Source organism: Mesoplodon densirostris, chromosome 15, assembly GCF_025265405.1.
Source record: "Mesoplodon densirostris isolate mMesDen1 chromosome 15, mMesDen1 primary haplotype, whole genome shotgun sequence".
In the NCBI taxonomy this organism is placed as follows: domain Eukaryota; kingdom Metazoa; phylum Chordata; class Mammalia; order Artiodactyla; family Ziphiidae; genus Mesoplodon; species Mesoplodon densirostris.
In genome coordinates this window covers 12,127,233-12,149,522 of record NC_082675.1, presented here as the reverse complement: position 1 = coordinate 12,149,522, position 22,290 = coordinate 12,127,233, and the positions used below count along the sequence as shown (strand labels likewise).

At 46.5% G+C, this 22,290-nt stretch overlaps 1 protein-coding gene across 4 annotated transcripts in view; it reads right to left on the bottom strand.

Moving 5' to 3' along the window:
* FBXO21 (F-box protein 21) overlaps positions 1-22,290 on the bottom strand; it is a 43,337-nt gene that overhangs the window by 12,616 nt on the left and 8,431 nt on the right. For 3 of the 4 annotated variants that reach the window (XM_060118748.1, XM_060118746.1, XM_060118749.1), the window contains exons 4-11: positions 20,643-20,764; positions 17,344-17,490; positions 16,909-17,045; positions 15,794-15,930; positions 12,018-12,197; positions 10,806-10,938; positions 3,997-4,208; positions 2,346-2,503 (exon numbers count right to left, since the gene is read on the bottom strand). In XM_060118748.1, coding sequence (XP_059974731.1) covers positions 2,346-2,503; positions 3,997-4,208; positions 10,806-10,938; positions 12,018-12,197; positions 15,794-15,930; positions 16,909-17,045; positions 17,344-17,490; positions 20,643-20,764 — 1,226 coding nt within the window. The remainder of the gene's footprint in view (positions 1-2,345; positions 2,504-3,996; positions 4,209-10,805; positions 10,939-12,017; positions 12,198-15,793; positions 15,931-16,908; positions 17,046-17,343; positions 17,491-20,642; positions 20,765-22,290) is intronic. The other variant, XM_060118747.1, reaches the window with a different exon arrangement.

Sequence of the window (22,290 nt, the reverse complement as noted above, 5' to 3'; positions counted from 1 at the left end):
CCAACAGGTGCTAAAACAAACATAATGATAAAGGTTACTGGGGAACAGGGTATACCCAGGATGCCCCAGTTTGACCCCATGGATTTCCTGTTAACTTCAGAGGGAAAACTGTCCCTTATAGCGAGTCACCATCTTAGCCAATGACCACACCCTGCCTCACTAACAGTGGGACACGGAACCCCATGGTCTCTGGACGAGATGCAACGTGACGCACACAGCACCTGAGAGTAAGCACGCCAGCCAAAACCAGCAACCTGATCTAACCAAACCCGGGCCTAACTTCCAGTTTACAGACAATACATAGACAAAGAAACAGTAAGACAAATCCAGAATGTTAGACGATTTACAAGACAACCGGCCCGTACTCTTCAAAAAGTCAAAGTCTTGTGAAAAAGGGAAAAACGATGAGAAATGAGGAACGGTTCTTTACTAGAAGAGACTACAGAGACATAGTAACTAAACACAGTGCCTGAATCTTGTCTGGATCATGATTTAAAATAGAATAAACACGTACCTATAAAGTTATACTTGTGAGAATGGAGAAATTTGAATACCGATTGAATGTTACATATTATGAAATCATTTTTATTTGTTGGGTGTAATGATGTACCTGTGGTAATGCACAGAAATGTCCTTATTCTTAGAAGATGCATGATTAAGTATTTAGGTCATGTTATCTGCGATATCCTTTCAAATCAATTTTAGAGTGTGAAACTGACAAGCAGTTTTGGTTTTGTTTTGTTTTTTAACAAAGTCATTACAGTATTCTGACTGTAAACCTTACAGCTCATGTTGACCTAAGGTAAGATTAGGATGTATTCCTGAATCTTCTACGCAGACACTGGACAAGTTCAGAACACCTTAAAACCAAATACCCAGCTTCACCTACTCTAAGAAGCCCATTTTAAAGTTAATGTAAGTGTTTCTAGAAACCCAAATATCAGATACCCAAAGTCTTGATATCAACTCCACGTAACGGGCAACAAGTGTACAAGGTGAAGGTGTAGACACGGACCCCAGTGTTGACAACAAGACAATTTCCTCTGTGCTCGTGACTTGCTCCGTGACGCGCGATGGGAAATGCTCAGAGTGATCAGTGGCGGGTGCAAACGGTCCGAGAATCACTCAGCAATTTCCAAATAACTTGATTTTTAAAATTTGTAGAATAATTTTTTTTAACTGACAAAGCTTTTTAAGTTAAATAAAATCCCTGTCAGTGCCTTCATCTGACACGGGGTGCACATCGCCCCCTTTGATAACTCCCCTTGTACTGACAGAGGTTAGGTGAGCTGTCGGTCTCAATAAAGGGAATTTCTCTTGTATACGATCCTCTCCCAGCTTCTGATGAATTAACAATAATTAATATGAAACTTTTTCTAGTCTTTTCGGTACTTCTGAGATTTTTATACATCCAACATTTCTATTATTGGATTTACCAGAACACAATATCAACTTAGGTCAAACATGATGCTTTAGGTGAGACGCAAAACGGTGCAGCATGATGGTTATGGGGAAGGCTCTCTGCCAAGCTGCCTGGCCACATACTCTGTAAGTTACAATTTAAACGTCTCTATGTGTTCCAGTTTCCCTGTGTATCACATGCACATGATGATGCTGATGGTGATGGTAGCTACAGTTCTCAGATGGAGCTAATGTACATTAGAAGGCTGCTGTCACAGAGCAGCACTACATTAGCATTTTTATTAGTAAAATGAACACTGTGAATGCCTTGACAGGCAGGCATGCGATAAATTCATCCCACTAAATGGAGCGACAAAGAAGAGGAGAGCCCTGGGCCAGCACCTGTCAGGGCTGGCAGTGACCCCAAACACATACCAAGCACCTACCTGTTGTTGCCTCTCCCAGGTGCCCTCAGAGCCAGTGCTGTGAACTGCAGTTCCCACAGTGGCCACTGGGGGCGTCTCTGGGGGGAGCACAGCTAACTGGCTGCCAGTCTCAATGCTCGGGTGGCTCCCCCAACAGTGCCTATCGGTGCCCTCCAGTTCAGGCAGGCAGTATGAGCAGGGCACAAGCTGACCCTCCTTGCCTGCAGAGAGCCAATGGCAGTGCCTGGGAAGCAGGACTGTGACTGGCAGAGGCAATGACCAATCAAAACAGAGGTCGGCAACAGCCTGGAACAGGGTCCTGGCTGTGGTGGTGACTGAGGGGGAGACCCTGGGGTGGTGACTGGGTAACTCGTGGTATGGCCGCACCAATGAGTACCAGCTCTGATGAGGTTAACAGCCATGGGACACCTGTCAACTCTGAATAGACCGACAGCCTGTGCCTGCAGAATCTGAGTGGTCAAACGTGTGCTTCAAGTACAGACAGTACCAGCTACTTACCTTGGGCGGCATATCTACAGGACCCGTCCTCCACCAGAACATTATAGAAAGGCTGATGATGGCCGTGAGGCAGGCTGTGGACGTTCATGTTTCGAATCCACTCGTGTCCCATCATGCAGGTGGGGTCCCAGCCATAGATGACACAGTTATAGCCATACCTAATTAACATAAGAGCAGTGGCAGATCAGCTCCCTGGGGCCCTGTCATGGCAGCTATGAAATACAGAGACAATGGCTTGGCTTCTCTGAAGCTTACATTCTTAGAGATACACCTGCTTTTACTCCATGCTAAATCAATTTTACTCCTGCCTCTTTTTTTTTTTTTTTTTTCAGTACGCGGGCCTCTCACTGTTGTGGCCTCTTCCGTTGCTGAGCACAGGCTCCAGACGCACAGGCTCAGCGGCCATGGCTCACGGGCCCAGCCGCTCCGCAGCATGTGGGATCCTCCCGGACCGGGGCACGAACCCGTGTCCCCTGCATCGGCAGGCGGACTCTCAACCACTGCGCCACCAGGGAAGCCCCACTCCTGCCTCTCTTTATAAACTCCTCTTATTATCCATCCATCCATCCATCCATCCATCCACCCATCCATGGTAGGACAACTGAGGAAACACAAACTCTCACCAGATATTTGATGAGGTTAACGAACTGATTATCTTCTTAGATATGACAACAGAATGGTAAAGGTGTCTTTTTAAAAAAGTGAGCCCTTACCTTTCAGTGTTACCTACTGAAATAGCTACAGAGGAAAACAACCTCTGGTATTTGCTCCAGTGAGGAGGGGGAGGGGGTGAAACAAACTGTATGATAACTGCTGAAGCTGGACATGGGAACATCACCTGGTTCGTAACACTCCTCTCTCTACTCTTACATATGCTTGAAATTTCCACAACAAAGTTAAAAAAAAAAAAAGAATGTACTAAAAGAATGGAAAACACTAGCCAAAAACTGAGAAAAGATATTTGCAACCTATCTGCACATAGAGACTAATACACAGAATAAAGAAACTGCAAGTCAGTAAGACTAACAACTCAAATGAACAGCAAAATACCTGGAGAGGCACTTAATCAAAGGAACCTGAATGGTTAGTGAATGCAGGGAAAGAATCTCAATCTGGGTGGTAACCAGGGAAATGCAAATTAAAACCACAATGAAATGCCATTTGCCGTTTACCACATAAGTGCATATTTAAAGGTCTGGCACTAACACAAGCTGTTGAGAATCAAACCTCTCAGGGCCTGGCCTGCTGGTGGGACGTAAACAGGTACCGCTGCTCTGGAGGCAGTTTAATTTTGCCTCGTCAATCGGCCATGTCCAATCCCCAGGACCCAGCAAGTCCCTACCACCCTCAGATCCAAGGAGAGCGAGACCACTGGAGAGAGTGAGGACGACGAAGAGAGGAGAGGAAGAGCGAGGCTGACGGGGCTTCCGTCCCCCACGGAGAAGGGTCACTAAACACAGCAGAAGAGCTCCCCGTTAGGAAAGCAAGCTGCTTCTTAAAAAACAAAAAGGTTAAAGATATGGTTCGGCCTTCGGTCCTCGCTGCGACGGGCCTCGGTCGCTGCTGCGTCGGGTCAGGTCCCCTCCAGGTGCACCCCCGCTGCTCCGTGTCCTCTGCAGCCGCGCGGGGGGCGGGGCGCCGGGGCACTCACCTCTTATGCTTCATAATGAGCCCAATGGCATAGCAGACGTCTCTGTGCTTCTCGTGGGAGCGGAGCTTCACCTCCACGCCCACCTCCTCCTTCTTCCGCTCAATGTGCTCCAGCGTGTGCTGCACCAGATAGCCCACCGCCCCGTGCTGCCCGGGGTCTAGGGTTTGGATGTGCTGGAGGATGTCAAGCACCTTCAAGACAAGACAGAAAGACTAGGAGATAATATTTTCATTTAGGCCTTTTCTTTTTCCTGGCGAGGGATTTAGACCTACGTAACCTGAGGAAGGGCAGCGAGGCGAGGCGGGCTGGCGGCCCGAGTCTCCGTCACCCACAGGCTCTCACCCCGTCGGTGCTCTGTACGCCGAGTCACTTCACGTGCTGGGGACTGGCCCCGGCATCCAAACGCAACCAGCGTTAACAGCAGGAACTCTTTAGAAACACGGGGACCGGGGTCCACACAGGATGGGGACGGGAGGGCCTGTCGGACTAGGTGAACTCTAACAGGGTCCAACATTCTTGGTGAGTTGGGGGACTCAATTTCTTACATACAGACAGACAGGAAACATGTTCAACCTGCCACTCATGAATTGAGAGGAAAAAGAAATGTGAAGCTGCTTCAATCGAGGTCAAGAGGCTGAGCGACAGACTGGCCTCAGTGCTGCAGGAGAGGGGAAGGGGTCACAGGGAGGGCACTGGAGTGATGGACGCAAATCAGCACAGTTCATTTATGATGCTATCTGTGAAGCATGAAGATGTGCGGGGCAGGGTTCTGAAATCCTACTGGTCGCTTCAGTCACTTTAACTCCCAGTGGAATTCAGTGTTCAGGGGGACGGGGGAAACCCCGTCGCCCCGCAATCTATGTGACGAGCTGGCAGGGCAGCAGTGCCTGACCCCAAGGCTCTACTCTTTCTACTGCACCCAGTGCCTCTACGGAAAAATACAAGTTCAAGGAAAGCTAACACACGTGAACACTTAGCAAGCCCCGCTCGCTCACAGCTCAGCCGAGGGTCTGTGACACGGGTCTCCTCCCACTTACGGACGCTGAGCAGACAGAGCAGCCTGGACTCTAGCCCCGGATCAGTCAAACTTGCTGTTTTTACCCTTGAATTAATTTATTCACTTATCAAATAATGATTAGTAACTGCCCTATTTCCTGATACATTGTGAGCCTATACAAGTGTCGTGGAAACTACAGCTTTATGCAATATAACATATTAAAACCCAACCTTGTCTTCCAGAATGAGATTCGCAGGATCTCAATGTTTACTGAATATTTATTCTCTGCTGGTCACTGTGCCAAGCCTGTCACATTTTTTACTTCATTTAATCCTCCCAACTTGAAGGTCAGCAGTCCAGTCACTGCCAATTTCAAGAGGAATCAGACGCCAACAGAGCCGCTCTCCAGGCCATCCTATATAACCGTACCAGGACATTGGACTTACATCAATAGCATGATTCCTATTTAACCTAAACACACGAGACCTGCAACAAGTTTTTATACTCGACTTAAATCACTCGAATCTCCCCCTTGAAAGACTCGTACTAGCTGCAGCCGGAAAATCTGCTCATTCTGGACTTCACCCTTGACCCCCCTCAGCAACAGAAGGTCCTGCTCCTGTCTCAGCCTTACTCCACTCAAGCACAGTAGTCGTGGCAGGTATCTTCTTGCTTATTCGATTTTACCCTTTAACAGAAAACAATAAACTTATTCAAACAGTAGCACTATGCTTAGGAGCCCTTACCACCCTATTCACAGCAACATGTGCCCTCACCCAAAACGACATTAAAAAAACTGTCGCCTTCTCCACTTCCAGCCAATTAGGCCTAATAATGGTAACAACTGGCATCAACCAACCCTACATAGCATTCGCGCACATGTTCACACATGCTTTTTTTTAAGGTCATACTATTCATATGCTCCGGATCTATTATTCACAGCCTGAACAACGAACAAGACGTTCGAAAAATAGGAGGCCTATTCAAAGCTCTACCTTTCACCACAACAGCCCTTATTATTGGAAGTTTAGCACCGACAGGAATGCCTTTCCTCGCTGGCTTCTAAAGGCCTCATCGCTGAAGCTGCTAACACATCTTATACCAATGCCTGAGCCCTGCTGGTGACTCCAGTTGCCGCCTCCCTCCCAGCTGTCCGAAGGGCTCGCACCCCCTTCTTCGCACTGCGAGGACCACCTCACGTCTCTCCCTTAGCCTCAGTCAATGAAAACAGCCCACTCCTAGTTAACTCCATCAAACTTCCTACTAATTGTGTTTTTGCTGGATTTATTATCTCCAACAACATCCCCCCAACAATGGTCCCCCTAATAACCACGCCCCCATACCTAAAATTAACTGCCTTTACAGTGACCATCCTGGGCTTTGTACTAGCACTTGAAATTAACCTTAACGCACAAGACTTAAAATTTATTTACCCCTCAAATACCCGCAAGTTTTCTAGGCTTTTAGGGTATTTCCCCACTATCAGGCACCGTTTACCTCCCTACCTAGACCTATCATAAGCCAAAAATCAGCATCCTCCCTCTTAGATTTAATCTGACTAGAAAATATTTTACCGAAAACCACACCCCTTATTCAATTAAAGCCCTCCACACTAGCTAAGCAACTTGCCTGACGTCATGGGGTTAGGAAGACGTGCAGTGAGGATGCGGACCCAGGGCTGACTCGCAACCCCAGGTCTCAGTCACCTTCACATCAAAGCAGGAAGGGGGTATTTTAATTGACTGTTAGGAAAATTTTCATACACATAAAGAATGGACAGAGTGGTATTACCCCAAGGAGCAGACCCAGCTTCAACCAGTACCAGCCACTCGCCACCCCCCCGCAGTGGCCTTGTAATGTAGGGGACACTAACAACAGTTGTCCCTTGTAGCTAAAAGCATCTGACTTCACAGTAAGCTTCTTGTGTTCCCCTCTGCAGTTCCAACTAGTTACTGCTGACAACTTTTCTATAGACACAGTTTCCCCTCTGTTCCTGGCAGCCCCTTCCCGCCAGATAAGTGAAAGAAACGTAACGTGGAATCTTCAAAGCATAAAGGAAGTCTTGAACTCAGAGTATCAGAGGAGGAGATAAGGCTCAGGGATGATTACTCCCGTCCCTGCCTTGGTGTGTGGATGACGGGGTGAAAGGAGACGGCAGAAACGGAGAAGACACCATGAGATGTGCCCGGTGTGTTTCCAAAAGCCGTGCTGACAGTGGGGCACCATGACGTCTACAGCTAAATGCCTAGGCCTAGAATCCCAAGGGCCCACAACCTTCAGAGTAGAGATCTTGGAACAGGGGTATCTATAGCACATGACTGGCAACTTGTTCTGTAAAGGGCCCGAAAGAAAATATGTTAGGCTTTGTGGGCCGTACGGTCTCTGACTCAACTACGCCCCTCTGCCGCTGCGGCTGAAAAGCAGCCAGAGACAGCCCGCAGACCAATGGACACGGCTGTGTGCTGACAAAACGTATTCACAAAGCCAGGCAGCTCTGGGCCCAGGGGCCAGAGTTTGCGGACCCTGCTCTGTCCTCTTAACTGCAGGTTTCCCCCGACATCTCTCTGAAGCTCTTGGCTCCATCCTCTGGATGTCCACTTCGTGGGCTCTTCCACTTTGGGGACGTCAGCTACCAGATGCGGATGCCAAGAGCGCCCACCAAACGCGGTACTCCACGGCTCCAGGTCGTGCCAACCAAACTCAACATATCCCAGACGGAACACTGTCTCCTACCCCGAAACAGGTCAGTTCCCCACACACTTCAACTTTTAAAGTGGCCACCCTTATTGGAAAATTGGGATATTCTCTTCGAGCCTCCTTCCTCGTTCACAGCTAACGAATTTCTGTCATTTCTTAATCATTCATTCAAATAAAATGCTGTACCTACTGGGTGGCAGGAACTGTGCTGAGAGCAAGGGGAACAGCTACAGTAAAGAACAAGACATGGTCCCTGTCCTTAAAGAGCAGGCCTCGTGCAGAAGGACGGCTAAGCAGCTGCGAGCCACCCCGCACAAGCTTTGCGGAAGGGCGAGCTCAGGGCCGTCATGGTGCAGGGGGGCAGGGAGGGGCTTCAGAGGCGAGAGCTAAGCAGAAGATCAGAGGTTCGGGAGCCGCTGACCTACAGATGGTAACTGAGGCGAGGAGGGCTGGTGAGATCACCGAGGGGAACCGTGCATAGTAGAAAGAAGTCTAGAAACTACCCCACAGTGTAGAGCCTTAAAGGGAGAGACAGAGGACAGCAACTAGCGAGAGCCTGGGAACAGGGGACCAGAATGAAAGGAACAGAGTGTTTTGAGCGGGGGGATGACCTCCAAGTGATCAAGAAAGATAAGGAAAGACAAGTGTCCACTGGATTTGGCAACAAAGAGAAAGGTTTAGCAAGAAGGGGTCATGGGCTTCCAGTTCACGTTGGGGAGGGGTAGGAATGGAGCTCCATGCTCTGCGCAGTGCAGGGGAGGCGACGGGGAGGCCATCACAAGGACCCTGGCCAGGCTGGGAGCAGAGAGGTAAGATGGAGCCACGGGCAAAGCCGGGGGCTGTCGTCGGAGGCTTCTCCTTCTCTTTTTTCAAAGATGAGGGAGACCTGAGTATGTTTAATGCTGACAGTAGAAGTAGAAACAGAGAGCTGCAGATACAGGAGAAGCAATAAAGGAAAACTCAGTAGTCCAAGGACAGGCAGCAGGTTGGATCCAGAGAACACGGAGTTTTGCCTTGGAAGACTGAGGGACATCTTTTCCACTGAATGTGGAAAATGGAGGGAAGGGCTAACTACGGATCGGAACAAGGATGTAGGTTTAGCAGGAGTAGAAAATGCCCTTCTGTTGGCTTCTTCAGAAACAATCTCGCCTTGGCCCTGGTCCACAGGGGCGAAGCGTGCGGGTGGGCTGTGAATCTGAACGCCTGATGCCATCAACTTCTGTGCGGGAGACCTTGGCAAACTACTTAACTTTTCTCGGTGCCTCGGTTTCATTATTTGTAAAAGGGCAAAAACCAAACCAAACCAAACCAAAAGTAGCCACCCCAAAGGGCTGGCAGAAGGTACTGGAGGTGTGCAGCACTGAGCTCTCCCAGCCGTCCCCACCACTGGAGGAACCTACTTCCCTGTGCTCTGAAATCATTCCCCGGCCTTCTAGGGCCACCTCAAACCCTTCCTCCGGAAAGGACCCTTTTCTAACTGCTTCCGCATCCCCTGGAGCCTTCCTCACTTCGGACCCCAGCTCTCCTCCGCTGTCATGGGGTCCTTCCTGCAGTTGCAGCACAGTTCATGGAGGCGAGACAGTTGCCACACACGGGGAAGGAGCCACCTTCCCTTCCTGAGCTTAGATGCAGGGAGCGTCTAGGTGCCTGACCCCAGCAGCCCATGAATGGTCATCATGGGGAAAAATGTTCTGCGTGTGACAATTATGGAACTTGTTCCCGTGACATCTGCTTGGAAGGAGGGCAATCCTGACCATCTGAGGAGGATACCAAGGAAATTCCCCCAGAGGCAGCACAGGAGCCCTAAACTGAGCCTGTCATCAAAGGGAAGGATGCCAGGGCTTCTACAGACGTTCCTCCCAAAGGCCATGTCAATCCTACTCCTTCTAAGGCTGATGTGTAAGTTAAGTACAGAATCTACTTATGAGGAACCATGCTTTGAAAAGATCTCTGCATTTTACAAATTATCATGAAATTCCTGAACTAATATGCAGTAAAAAGTGAAAGGAATTAGTTATGTATATCCCGGTATCAAAAATAAATCAAGTAAAAAATAGAAGTAAACTATTCAATTCTGGACAAGGTCGTGGGAAGCAGGTGGTGACCTTGGTAGAGAGCCTAGTATTCCAGTAACTCTTCTATCAGATCACATGGGTGTCCTGGGAGGACAGCCGCTGCCTGGGCTGTAGATGACATCTGAAGACTGGGGCTCAGGGATTTTCCTACTGACGCATCCTTTCCTAGAACTACGGTAGATCTTTGACACTGTGAATAAATGAGGCAATGTACATCTAAGCAACGGTGAGTCATTGAGATTATTTACTTTCTCAAGGAAGATTTTACCACTCTCTAGTGACAGGGCTGATGATTTTACGGTGACGTTCCTGTGAGAGCTTAGAATTCAAGTCTCTCACCCGGCCGTCTAAACAAAGTGGACTATTAACATATTCCCATGGACAAGCAAGGGCATGATGGGGGCAAGCAGCTGCTCCTGCACTGTGTTGCATGGCTGGAAGCATACATGTGCTGCACCCACAGCTCCTGAGGAGTGGTGCTGACCCCAAACACGGTGGCCTCTGACAGGGCTTCCTGCTGGCCAAAGGGGGTGTCACAAACCTGAGAGAGCCAAGTGGAACAGTAAAACCCAACAGTTTCCAAAGGCATAAGCAGTCCTAAAAGCATCCAGCAGCTGGACCTGAACACATCTAAGATCTCACTTTCCTACGCCATGCAGGGCTATTGACATGTGGTCAATTTAGTTGCTAACAGCACAGCTGGAGGATGAATATGGAAACTTCTGCTTCCTCTTGAGAAGGGTGACCTGGGGAAAATACATCTTTGGGACAACAGTGGGTGAGAGGTAGGGCCGAGGCCTTGTGGTTCTGGGAGTTTAAGGCACTGACCACAGAGAGAATGGGCAATTCCTAGCAGGATAACTAATTTTTAGTAGAATAAAAGGAGACAAAAAGTTAAATCGATGGGTCAAAACCAGGAGACTGTGAATAAATCTGTGTTTATCCTCCAAGTTAATACAAGGATAAACTCCTAAGCGCTGCCTTTCAGCTAGGATTTCCCTCTCTAAGGCAGGTGCAAAGCATCAAAGTAAAATAATTACCTTCTCTGGCCAGATGCCCAGGTGGAAGTAGAGCCTGGCTTGGAGGAGGAGGAGCTGCACCTGGTCCGGGTACATCGCCAGGTAAAGATCCAGGGAGTCCCTCAGGAGCTGGTACGACTGGTCGATGCCTTCCCTGTGGGGAAAGAAATCTGTTTTATCCTGTTTGCTTCCGAGCTAAGACCCTCTTTTTCAAGGCCCAGATTTTAAAAGTAATGGACGCAAATCCCACACGTTCTCTGATTCTGATACTTCCTCTCTTCAGCAAAGTTACAACACTCTTAATAAAAAAAAGATACACAAGAAATAGAAATTTCGTACTCCACTAAGTTAAAATCGTAACCGTTTTCCTTATGGAGTCACCTCAATAACACTGTACATAAATTAAAAATGGACTCTGAACAGGTGGAGGACTATTAGGTCAGTGAAACTCTTCTGGATGACACTACAGTGGTGGGTACACGTCATTACATACTTGTCAAAATCCACAGAATGTACACCATCCACAGCAAACCCAATGTAAACTATGGACTTGCAGTGATAATGACATGCCAGGGTAGGTTCATCAACTGTGACAAACACCCTGCTCCCGGGGGGGGGGGGGTGTTGAAATGAGGGAGGCTGTGTGTGTCCAGAGGCAGCGGGTAAACGGGAACTCTCTGTACTTTCTGCTCAGTTTTGCTGTGTACCTAAAACTGTTCTTAAAAAGATAAAGTTTATTTTTTAAAAAATTCTGCCATTAGGCAGAAAATACTCCAATCTACAAATTTCTATTTTCCCTGTAAGACAATTTTCCTTGGACTCAGAAGCAAGATTGTTTCATACTTTTGTTTGTTTTCTTACCTAAGTGATAGAAAGGTATAAATTAAAAGACAGCAAAGCACTAGGAGGTGAAAAATAATTGTTGCCAGTCTAAAATATTCTTGTTACTGGAGAATGCTTTCGGCATTTATAAAAGAGAACTCGCCCAAGTCCACTGCAAAGATCTCAAAGAAAAGTCACTTAGCACATCCTAAGTCTGGATAGCATTACATCATGGGAACCAGTTTTTCCCCATGGTGGGTAGATAGCTGCAGCTGTCCCAACTGTGCCACAAAGCATCCGCTGCTTCTCTGTATCACAGGTAGGCTCATTAAATAAAATTCTCTGTAAGGTAATTTGCACCTCCAAAGACGCACACACCGCGGAAGTACTGGAAAACCAAGAAAACCTTACCGCTTTCCCAGGCTTAAAAGGTTTCCCACCATTCGCTGTAACACCTTCTTTACATTCACCACCCCATACAGCGCTGCAGTCACATGCTGGCCGATCAGGTATTCACATTCTTTCACTGTCAGCTGCTTGCCTTTCCCAAAAGCATCTATGTAGATGTAGTCAAAGATGTCCAGGGTTGCCCTATCCAAAGAGCACACGTAGTGAGTCGTATCTCAGATTAGAGCTGAACAAGTCAATATTTAAAACCCCGTAATAAGTAGCTCCAATCAGAGGCTGAATGTTAACACAGTGGCACTTCTACTGAAAATATCAAGGCCTTGCCCAAAGTCTGAAATCTGACCTCTATACACACTCTGCTGTATTAAGATCGCAGTACACTGATACTTGAGAAATAGCACTGGTTTACGCCATTTAATATAGTTGTTTAGAGAGATTAACTCTAAAACTCACTGCCAGGCCTATCTATCAGAAGTCTGGTTGACAGAAATATTTCTGGAATGCCTGAGCCAGTCTACTAATTTCACAGAGTAGCAACAGTTAACGTCTGTGGATCCCGGGCCCCTTGAGGCTGTGATGATAGTTATGGGGCCTGGGGCCACAAGGATTCTGGCCTCAGGTCTGCAGATGCGCTCGGGAGGCTCAGGCTGGGACCCTGCTCCAGACCCCAGAGAGCTGTGTCCCTGGCCTCCACCTCCTGCTCCTCCCATGGAACCGCCCTCCACGACCCGAGCTCTCGCACGTCGGGGTGGCCCACGCCGAGCCGGGCCGGTAGGCGGTCACATAAGCAGGTTCTCACTGCAGGACCTCTAAAGATACTGCATTCACCCTACGAGGACTCCTGAGGGATTGAGGTGGGACTTTGTTTCAGGGATAGCTGTGTTTTTTTTTCTTTGAGCAACTGTTTCACTTTGATAGAGACTTTCTCTTCGGCAGCTAAAAAGCCCAGTCAGATTTCTTCTTTGAGTCGTATTAATAGCCTGCCTTTAGCAAGACATACATAATTGTTCCAGAAATAAGGAATGCTCTTCAACCCTTTTTTTGGGTCTAGGAGAACCACACAAATGCACACAAGTTTATAGGCAAAAATTTGAAATAAAATATGAGCAAATCAAACACAGCAATGTATTATAAAAATCCATATGAGTAAGTTAGATGTTCCTTAAGAATGAAAGGAGGATTGAACGCTAAAAAACTTCACCATATGCAGACTAAAAGAGAAAAACCACATCCTCTCTGTAGACACAGAAAATAAATTTTTGGGGAAAAAAATCCTAGTTATTAATAAAACTCTTAGCAAATTACGACTTTATTATTATTTTTTTCCTTTTTTTTTAACCGCACCACACGGCATGCAGGCTCTTAGTTCCCCGACCAGGGATGGAACCTGTGCCCCCTGCAGTGGAAGCGTGGAGTGGACCGCCAGGCAAGTCCCAAATTACAACTTTAGAAGGCAGCTATGATCATCTCAATGAAAGGTGCTGCTCCCAAACATCATGCTTGAGAGGAAATTTTAAAGTCATACCCAAGGCGGAGTGCCTGCTATCACTGTTTCTATTCACTGTGTACAAGAGGACCTAGCCAGCAGAGTAAGTAAAAGAGACACAAACATACAACAGCTGGAAAAAATAGAAGAAAACTGTCACAATTCAGACAATATGACTGTCTACATAGAAAATTTGAAAGACCTAGCAAATTATTAGCACTAATAATTGATCCAGCAGAGGTGCAGATAATCAGACCCAGATCTAAGTCATCAACCATGCCCCTGTACACCACCAATACACAGACAGCGTAATTTAAACAATTACCATTTACAATAGCAACAAAAAGTTAAGGGACCCAGGAACAAATCTAGCAAGATATCGAAGAGCTGGATGTAGAAAACAATAAAATCTTTTTAAGGACATTAAAGATGACTTAAACATGGAAGGAGATGTGTTTACAGACAGGCAGACTGAGCAGGGAAACGCAAGCAGGCCATACTCCTCACAAGAATCCACGAACCCAGAGGAGCTCCGGGCCCAGCTACCATACCAGAGCTTCGAGGTGCCTGACAAACGGATTCTAAAGCTGCACATGGACATCAGGCTAAGAGGAGCCAGGGCAATTCTAAAGGACTCCGTGGGGGCCTCGCCCTACCAGTCATTAGGACTAACGATAAAGCCACAGTCAACGCGACACTATGGTCTTGGTGCCGACACAGAGACCACGGGCCCGAGGAGCAGCCCAGTCAGGACGCAGAGGGCCTGCAGCCCAGCAGCTGTGCGCTCTCCCGCCACCCTCCCGGCCTCTCCCCAGCGGGCCAGCCTTTATGGGTCTCATCAGTGTTTGTGTCTGCCAGGTGCTTGGGGTGCTAACAAACCACTTCACTGTTCATCTGCATTGTGGTGTATGCTCACTGTAGCCTAAAGAAGGAAAAACAATCCTGTTACCACACACAAATGTGCCCAGCAATAGGTCACTGTGGTAAGTAACATGGTAATTGGTGTTTTAAATGCTTTATATCATGCAGAAATCCTTGGTGGACCACTATATAAGCATTTAAGAATATTTTAGAGATATTTGGGGAAATTGGTTGGGTTATTCAGGGAGAGGGAATGAGCTGAAAAAGCACTTTTCTCATTTAAAATAATGGAAAATGGGTGCCTGCTATCCAAAAGAGAAACCATTCAATACATTTTAAGGAACAGACTATATCTGGGAAACAAGGAGAGCCTGTACTCGCTATTCAAGGAAACATACACATGTAATGAAATATTAAAATTTGCATGGAAATAACAAATACTTTCAAACTAACTGGCGGTTACCTCTAGAGAGAAGAGGAGGGAAAGGGATAAGGAAGAATACCGAGGAGGCGCCAACTTACAGACAAGTTTTATTTCCTAAACCCGGAGGTGGAAATATAGAGAAATTCCACCAGGCGTGTAAAGCACTGGCTTCTCTCATTTAACCCCCCAAACCACTTTATGAAAAACATTAGCCCCATTTTACACAGGAAGAAACTGAGGCTCGGAGGAAACCGAGGTCTAAATTCAAACTTCAAAGCTCAGCTACTTTCTATCATTCCACTCATCACTTCACCAAACAGTACCACAGCCAGTCATTAAGAAGTAGTTTGAAATAACAGGATGGAATTAAATAACTATGTTTCTTTCCCCTCTAGATGGCACTTTTATTAAAGAGACCGGCTCTCTAGACTATAGCTGAAAAGGAGCTTTATGTCCAATAGGACACCAAGTCTAAAACAAGAGAACAAAACAGAACTCATTAACCTGGTGTTCAAAATGCACATCAGGTCACCAACCTTGCCTAGAAGGAGTGCCGCTGCTGAGAACTTGAATATTTGCTTTTGCACATGGGTGAAGCACTTGGGCCCAGTTCCCTCTCCCCTGCTTCTCCCTCCCTCCTTCCCTCTCTTCTGGGGGGAGATTTTATGGAAGACTGGGAAGTAACAGTTTCTTTAAGAACTCTTTGTACTGATTTGCTTCGGAGCAAAGGGACTCTGAGATTCACATAAGATCCTGAACTCTTAGTCCTGTTCTTTAAAATTAAATGTTTTCTCTGAGATAATTGGAGATTCACATGCAGTTCTGAGAAATAAGACAAAGATCCAGAGTGCACTTCTCCCACGAGCAGATTACGGACGTGGATACAGTCAAGAGCAAACCAGTTCCATCACCACCCTAGGCCCCCTTTTAACCTCTGCTGTTACATCTCCTCTCAGCACAGTGGAAATGAATCCTCAGGGCAATCACGATGTGTCACTGATGGCTCACCCTTCTGCACCTTGGCACCACCGTAATAAGAAGTGACTGGGGAAGTTGACAGGCTCCAGTGGGACCCCCAACTGCCGGGCAATCGTCAGGTAGAGCAGAGACATGCTGATTGGGATTCCAGTTCTGCGGATTAAAACCTAGCAGAGAAAAGAAGGCTTTAGCTTCACAGATATGAACCACACCTTCTCAACCCTTCCCCACACCTCAGTGGGCACCTACTGTGCATCAGGTGAGAGGACAGATTTTCAGGCTTAAGTGGATGAATACTTCATTTACTTAGATCAGGGTTCTCGGACTACAGTCCATGGGCCAAATCGGACCCACCAACTGTTTTTGGATGGCTTGCATAAGAAGAGTTTTAATATTTCTTAATGTTTAAAAAAGTCAAAAGAATACTATTTCATGAAACATGAAAACTATATGAAATTCACATGTCCATGTCCACATACATCGTTTTACTGGAACACAGCCACACGCCTTTGTTTCTGTATGGTTTGTGCCTTCTTTCGCTCGACCACGGCAGAACCGAGTGGTTAGGACACAGGGCACGTGGCCTGCAGGGCGAAGGAGAATCACTGTCTGGCCCTTCACAGAAAAAGTGTGCAGACCTGTGATTTAGGCCCTCCTTCTTCTAGGAAGAAAGCCATTTCAGATAACATGTGTAAGATATGACAAAAGAAAATACAAGTCTCATAGAGAGCAACAGAACAGATACGAAAACGGAGACAAGTAGGAAGCAAATAAAAAAACAAGCCTCAATGATGTAGCTGTCATGTATTTCCTCCAGCCTTCCTGGAAGCCAGTGCAAAAAGGAAGACCTAGTTTGTTTCATAGTTTAGTGTGCACAAGATGCAAACTGACCACACTGAGTCAGAGAAGTCCTATTTCTAGTCAGGAATTTACCTCAAGGGTTTTCAGAGGATGCTCTGTGATGAAGCAGGTAAAAGCCACAGCAATATCCTCACAGTAGAGGCAAAAATGAGTTTCACTGGGCTTTGAGAGATGAACAAAATCTATTACTTGCTCTCAATAACTGTACAGTTTATCAGAGATAAGCTTTATATATATATATATATATATAATTATTATATATTTTCTATTATACACACACTTACCTGGTGCATATATAAGTTTAGGGCATTATAGTAATCCATTCGGTTCCCCTTGAACTTCAGTTGGTCATAAAGGACGTAGTTCATGGCATCCAGCACCTGGCTCTGGAGTTCTATTTCCATTATCATGGAGGATTCACCTGAAATACAGAGACCTACTCTGAGGACACAAGCACAAATAACGTTGTGACCAGTGTCCCAAACAACCTTTAACATGCAGACACTGGCAATGTCCTAAGTATACATCAGGTGTTACCAACCCAGGGTGGAAAAGAGAATACGTATTTGAGGTCTTTTACATCATCCAGGTGAACATGTGGTTGTATCATCAGTCGATTTTTTGGGACACAATGGGAATGCACTGCAGAATTCCCCAAATTAATCAATTACTCTATGTTTTCTTTTGCAAATACAGCTGGATCCAAAGCAATTCCACACCTGCCTTGAAGGCCAAGCTGGGGTGGCGACTATTTATGCCCCGGAGGGTTTTGCAAACAAGCTCCACGATGCTGTCAATCTGGGCCTGAATGTCTCTGAGGCTGATGTCGGAGAGAGGATTGCAGTACTGGTCAATATACACGGCGCCTGAAATGAACAAGAATTACTGAATAAATTCCTGCTTCTACCTTTTCTTATTAGTGGTCATTCACCCCAGACTCCTGGGGCCACAGCTCTTTACACCACCCCTCCAGATGTGGTTCCCATCTTGGATGTCAGGTCTGGCTGCTAATACACTGAGAAGGAGCAACATTCTTACAACAAAGATGATTTCATTATTATTATTATTATTTTTTTAATACACCAAAACTCTCTCAGAGATCATGGACTCAAAAGAACTGTGTGATACATGCCATATCTCCACAGTCTACTAGGAAGAGAAATAAATACCATAAAGGAGATCTTTTCAAGCTACTTCTCTCTCCCTAATTTTCTTATAGTTCAAAATCCAACAACTCTGAAAACTTATAAGACAGTTCATTGAGACTTAAAAAAAAATAGCTGAAAGCCCTCAATGTCAGATATACCATTTCAACAAATTATTCCTCCGAAAGGTGAGCCAGTAAATGGACTTTGGAGAGAACTGGACTTTGAAATTAAATAGTTACACTCAGGAAACCCACAGCTAATAAGTTGTACGGAGCACACCAGAGACACTGTCTCTCGAAAATCACTACTCTTCACCAGCTTAGGTTACTCTTTTTTTTTTTTTTTTTTTTTTTTTTTTGTTTTTTGTTTTTTCTTTTTGCGGTATGTGGGCCTCTCACTGTTGTGGCCTCTCCCGTTGCGGAGCACAGGCTCCGGACGCACAGGCCCAGCGGCCATGGCTCACGGGCCCAGCCGCTCCGCGGCATATGGGATCCTCCCAGATCGGGGCACGAACCCGTATCCCCTGCATCGGCAGGCGGACTCTTTAACCACTTGCGCCACCAGGGAGGCCCGCTTAGGTTACTCTTTAACCCGAGACCCAGTGGGCTAACCTGCTCATCTGCTATAGGACGTTTTCACTCGGGAAGCTGCAGAGTCACTTTAAATTCAGGAGGTCTCAAACCAGCTCAGGACCTGGATCCCCTACTTACACCCCAGTGGGTATCAAGAGACCTGGACACCAGCCCCAGTTCTGCCACCAGCCAGGGAATGGCTCCTGGGCCTCCTCGCGACTCAGCTCCCCCACCTGTCGGCTGAAGGGATTTAGGCCGCACAGCTCCGCAGCCTGTTCTATCCGACTGCTGCTTCTTAGACTTTGTCAATGGCATCAGATGATTCTAGTTGGTCACCAAGGATCAAAACCTTGGAGCCAATTTCTATTCACTCAACTAGTTAAAAACCTTCAACAGCTACCCAATGTCCACAGCACTGATGTGAATGAGCTGCTGAAAATTATAATATTACTTAATATTTGAAAGATGAAAGAGAAGTAATTGTTCTCATAAATAAAGCTTGTCAAGTTATTCTTGACTGTGGAATAAACAGAAGATGCCTCTTAAATCTGGGATGCATATATGAAGATTCCAGGGTGGTGAGGATATTTTATTTTAATGAACTGAAGCAGATACTTCATGTCCTTCTGGATGCTATAATCAACAAGATCAAACAATAAGAATCTGCACTACGCACTGTGGAGTACATCCTGATCATAACCTAAGGACAAGGAACACAAGAAACACAGTGACTATTAAAGAAACAACCTGTACACACAGGAAACAGAAAGGATGGATAGGGTTTACTAGCCACGGTTACTAGAGGTCTGAGGCAGTAAAATCTGCAAGTGTTGCAGTTATCAGGGAAACTTAATGCAAGTGAAGCCTGAAATGAACTTGGAGGGTGAGCAGGATTTAGGAGTGAATCCTAAGGAAAAGGGATACCACGAATGAGGAAGTGAAGCCAGGTGTATGTGTATGGTGCCAGTGAGGATAGTGGCCTGGCTGGAGCAAATGGGACATGTTAGAGAGTGACAGGGAAAGGCCTGACTGAATTATGGAGGGCACTGAAAGCAGGCAGAGATTCAATTTAAAAAAAGGAAATCAGCTGGCCACGTCGCAGGCTCACATGGAGTGCTGAAAAGGCTGGGTTTCAGACTAGGCCAGCACTGTATGCTGGCTGACTTGAGAGCAGGAGGGGGTGATGCCCATGAAAGCAAGTATTACTTAGAAAGCTGCTGCTGGGAGAGGTGGCAACGGCCTGCGTGAGACCAAGAACAGAACAGAGACACGACTATGAGAAACGCTGGAAAGGAAAAAGAATCAATGAATTGGGTAAGTCGCTGGGAGTAGGGAATGAAAGTGAAGGAAGAGTCATATCTGTATTTCATAACCATAATTTGTGGGAGTGTTTGTGGAATATGCTAGGAATTTAAAATAGTTTTTAAACAATGAAGTCACATCTTGTTCTCGTTCAGCTCAGGAGGAGCAGAAAGTTCTTCCCCTCCTCTTGCCTGTGTCCACTGGACTTCCTTCCACTCACCTCTCATTATGGACAATGAGATGCACTGACATGCGAGAACATTTTGTCCTCATTAAACTCCAACCAGAGAGGTTAAGGGGTTTGCTCAAGGTCACATGGAGACAAACCTGGACACATTTATTTCTGATTTGAAATGAGGCTTCAAAGCTCAGAGAGACAGGGAATTAACCTCATTAGCTAAAATGTCAGCCTCATGCTTTGAACCGATGATGCATCTTTAAATTTATTCATTTATTTATTTATTTATTTTTGGCTGCATTGGGTCTTTGTTGCTGCGCACGGGCTTTCTCTAGTTGTGGCAAGTGGGGACTACTCTTCCGTTGTGGTGCGCGGGCTTCTCACTGTGGTGGTTTCTCTTGTTGCGGAGCACGGGCTCTAGGCACGCGGCTTCAGTAGTTGTGACTCATGGGCTCTAGAGCGCAGGCTCAGCAGGTGTGCTGCACAGGCTTAGTTGCTCCGCAGCATGTGGGATCTTCCCGGACCAGGGCTCGAACCCGTGTCTCCTGCACTGGTAGGCGGATTCTTAACCACTGCGCCACCAGGGAAGCCCGATGGTGCATCTTTATAAACACTGTCTCTTTAGCTGACAGCTAAGGATTTTGACCAGATCTTAGCTCTGAATTCTGCCTACCTAATTGATCAGACCATACAACCCAACCTCCAGAAGCCCATGTAGCACAGTTTACTTTTCCACTGCTTTTCCATCACGGCCACTTTCACTGCTGCTCTTAAGGACAACTCAGCTGCCTATCAAAATATCAATGTTGAAGTCTCACCTTCAAGATATGATTCATAGTCATCAGGCTGCTGAAGAAAAGCCTTAAGATTATTTAAAATTTTCTGTTGTCGTAGGTAATAAAGAATTTTTTTGGCATAGTATTTCCAGGTCAAAGCTTTTCTGGAAAAAACAAATAAACAAACAAGCAATGAGTCAATAAGAATTAAGATATTAAAATTCTCAATTATCCACTTTTTTACTTCACACTAATCATACCACGTTAAGAGTCTACTTAACAAGAAAAGTATAATTGGCTCACAAGCATATAGTACTTATTATCATGGAAGCAGACAGCACAATTTAGGGTTTGGCATTTGTAATTTAACACTAAATTAGCTGTGCTGAAATTCAAGAAACAGTTATCCATTTGGCTTCAGATTTACTAACAGGAAATGAAAGAGAAACCTGAAAAGTCAGGGGAGCTGGGTGAGTCTCAGGAGACAGGAGAAAGGCATTTGGAAGCTCTGCTGGCCGCTCAGCCCCTGACAGGGGTAACTCAGGCCTTGGGCTGCTGCCTTTCTCCTTCTACACTCACTGCCATCTCCTCCAGTCTCAAGGTTTCAGACATCATCCATACTGACACCCCCCAATTTATTCTCCAGAACAGGTTTTTCCCCTAAACTCCACACCTGTATATCCAACTGCTACAACCACATCCCACTTCAGTATCTGATGAGACCTTAACTTTCTTCCCCTCCTAGAGTCATGCCCATCTCAGATAAAGGCAACTCCACCATCCAGTTAGGACACCCTCAGAAGCCATCCTTGACTCCTTGCTTTCTCTCACAGCCGTATTCAATCCACCCACCTATGCTCTTAGTCCTATCGTCAAAATATATCAGAAATGTGAGCACGTCCAACTCATCTAAACCACCGTCCTCTTTTGTCTGTATCACAGCAGCTTCCTGCTTTGATCCTTGCCCCTCACAGTCTACATTCGACATGGCAGCCAGAGGGCGCTTGTGTTAAGTCATAGCACGAAAACCCTCTGCCCCAAATTCTCCAATGGTTTTCCACCTCGATCAAAGTATATAAAAGCCCAAGTCCTAATGATGACCTAAACCTAAAAGGTCCTTTAAACTCTCGCCCCGTTACCTGTCTGCCCTCAGTTCCTGTATCACCCTCCCCACCCAGTCCAGCTGCCAGCAATGCTGGTTTCCTGGCCATTCCTTCCTCACACCTGGCTGGAGTTCACCTTAGGCCTTAGCACTCAATTCCTCCTGACTAGAACATTCCTTCCCTGAGGATCTGCAATCTGTGCCCTCATCTCCTTGCAGGTTTTGACTGAAATGTCGCTTTGAGTAAGGCTTTCTCCCACCATTCTATTTAAAACTGTACCCTCCCCCCGCATCGTTCCCTCACCCTCTCCCCTGGTTAATATTTCTCTATAGCACTTCTCATTTTCTAATATAATATCTTAACTTTGTTAAGCATCTCTCTTCTCCACTAGAGTGTGAGCTCCATGAAGGCAAGGTTTTGTTTTTTTTTTTTTTTTTCGGTATGCGGGCCTCTCACTGTTGTGGCCTCCCCCGTTGCGGAGCACAGGCTCCGGACGCGCAGGCTCCGGACGCGCAGGCTCAGCGGCCATGGCTCACGGGCCCAGCCGCTCCGCGGCATATGGGATCCTCCCAGACCGGGGCGCGAAC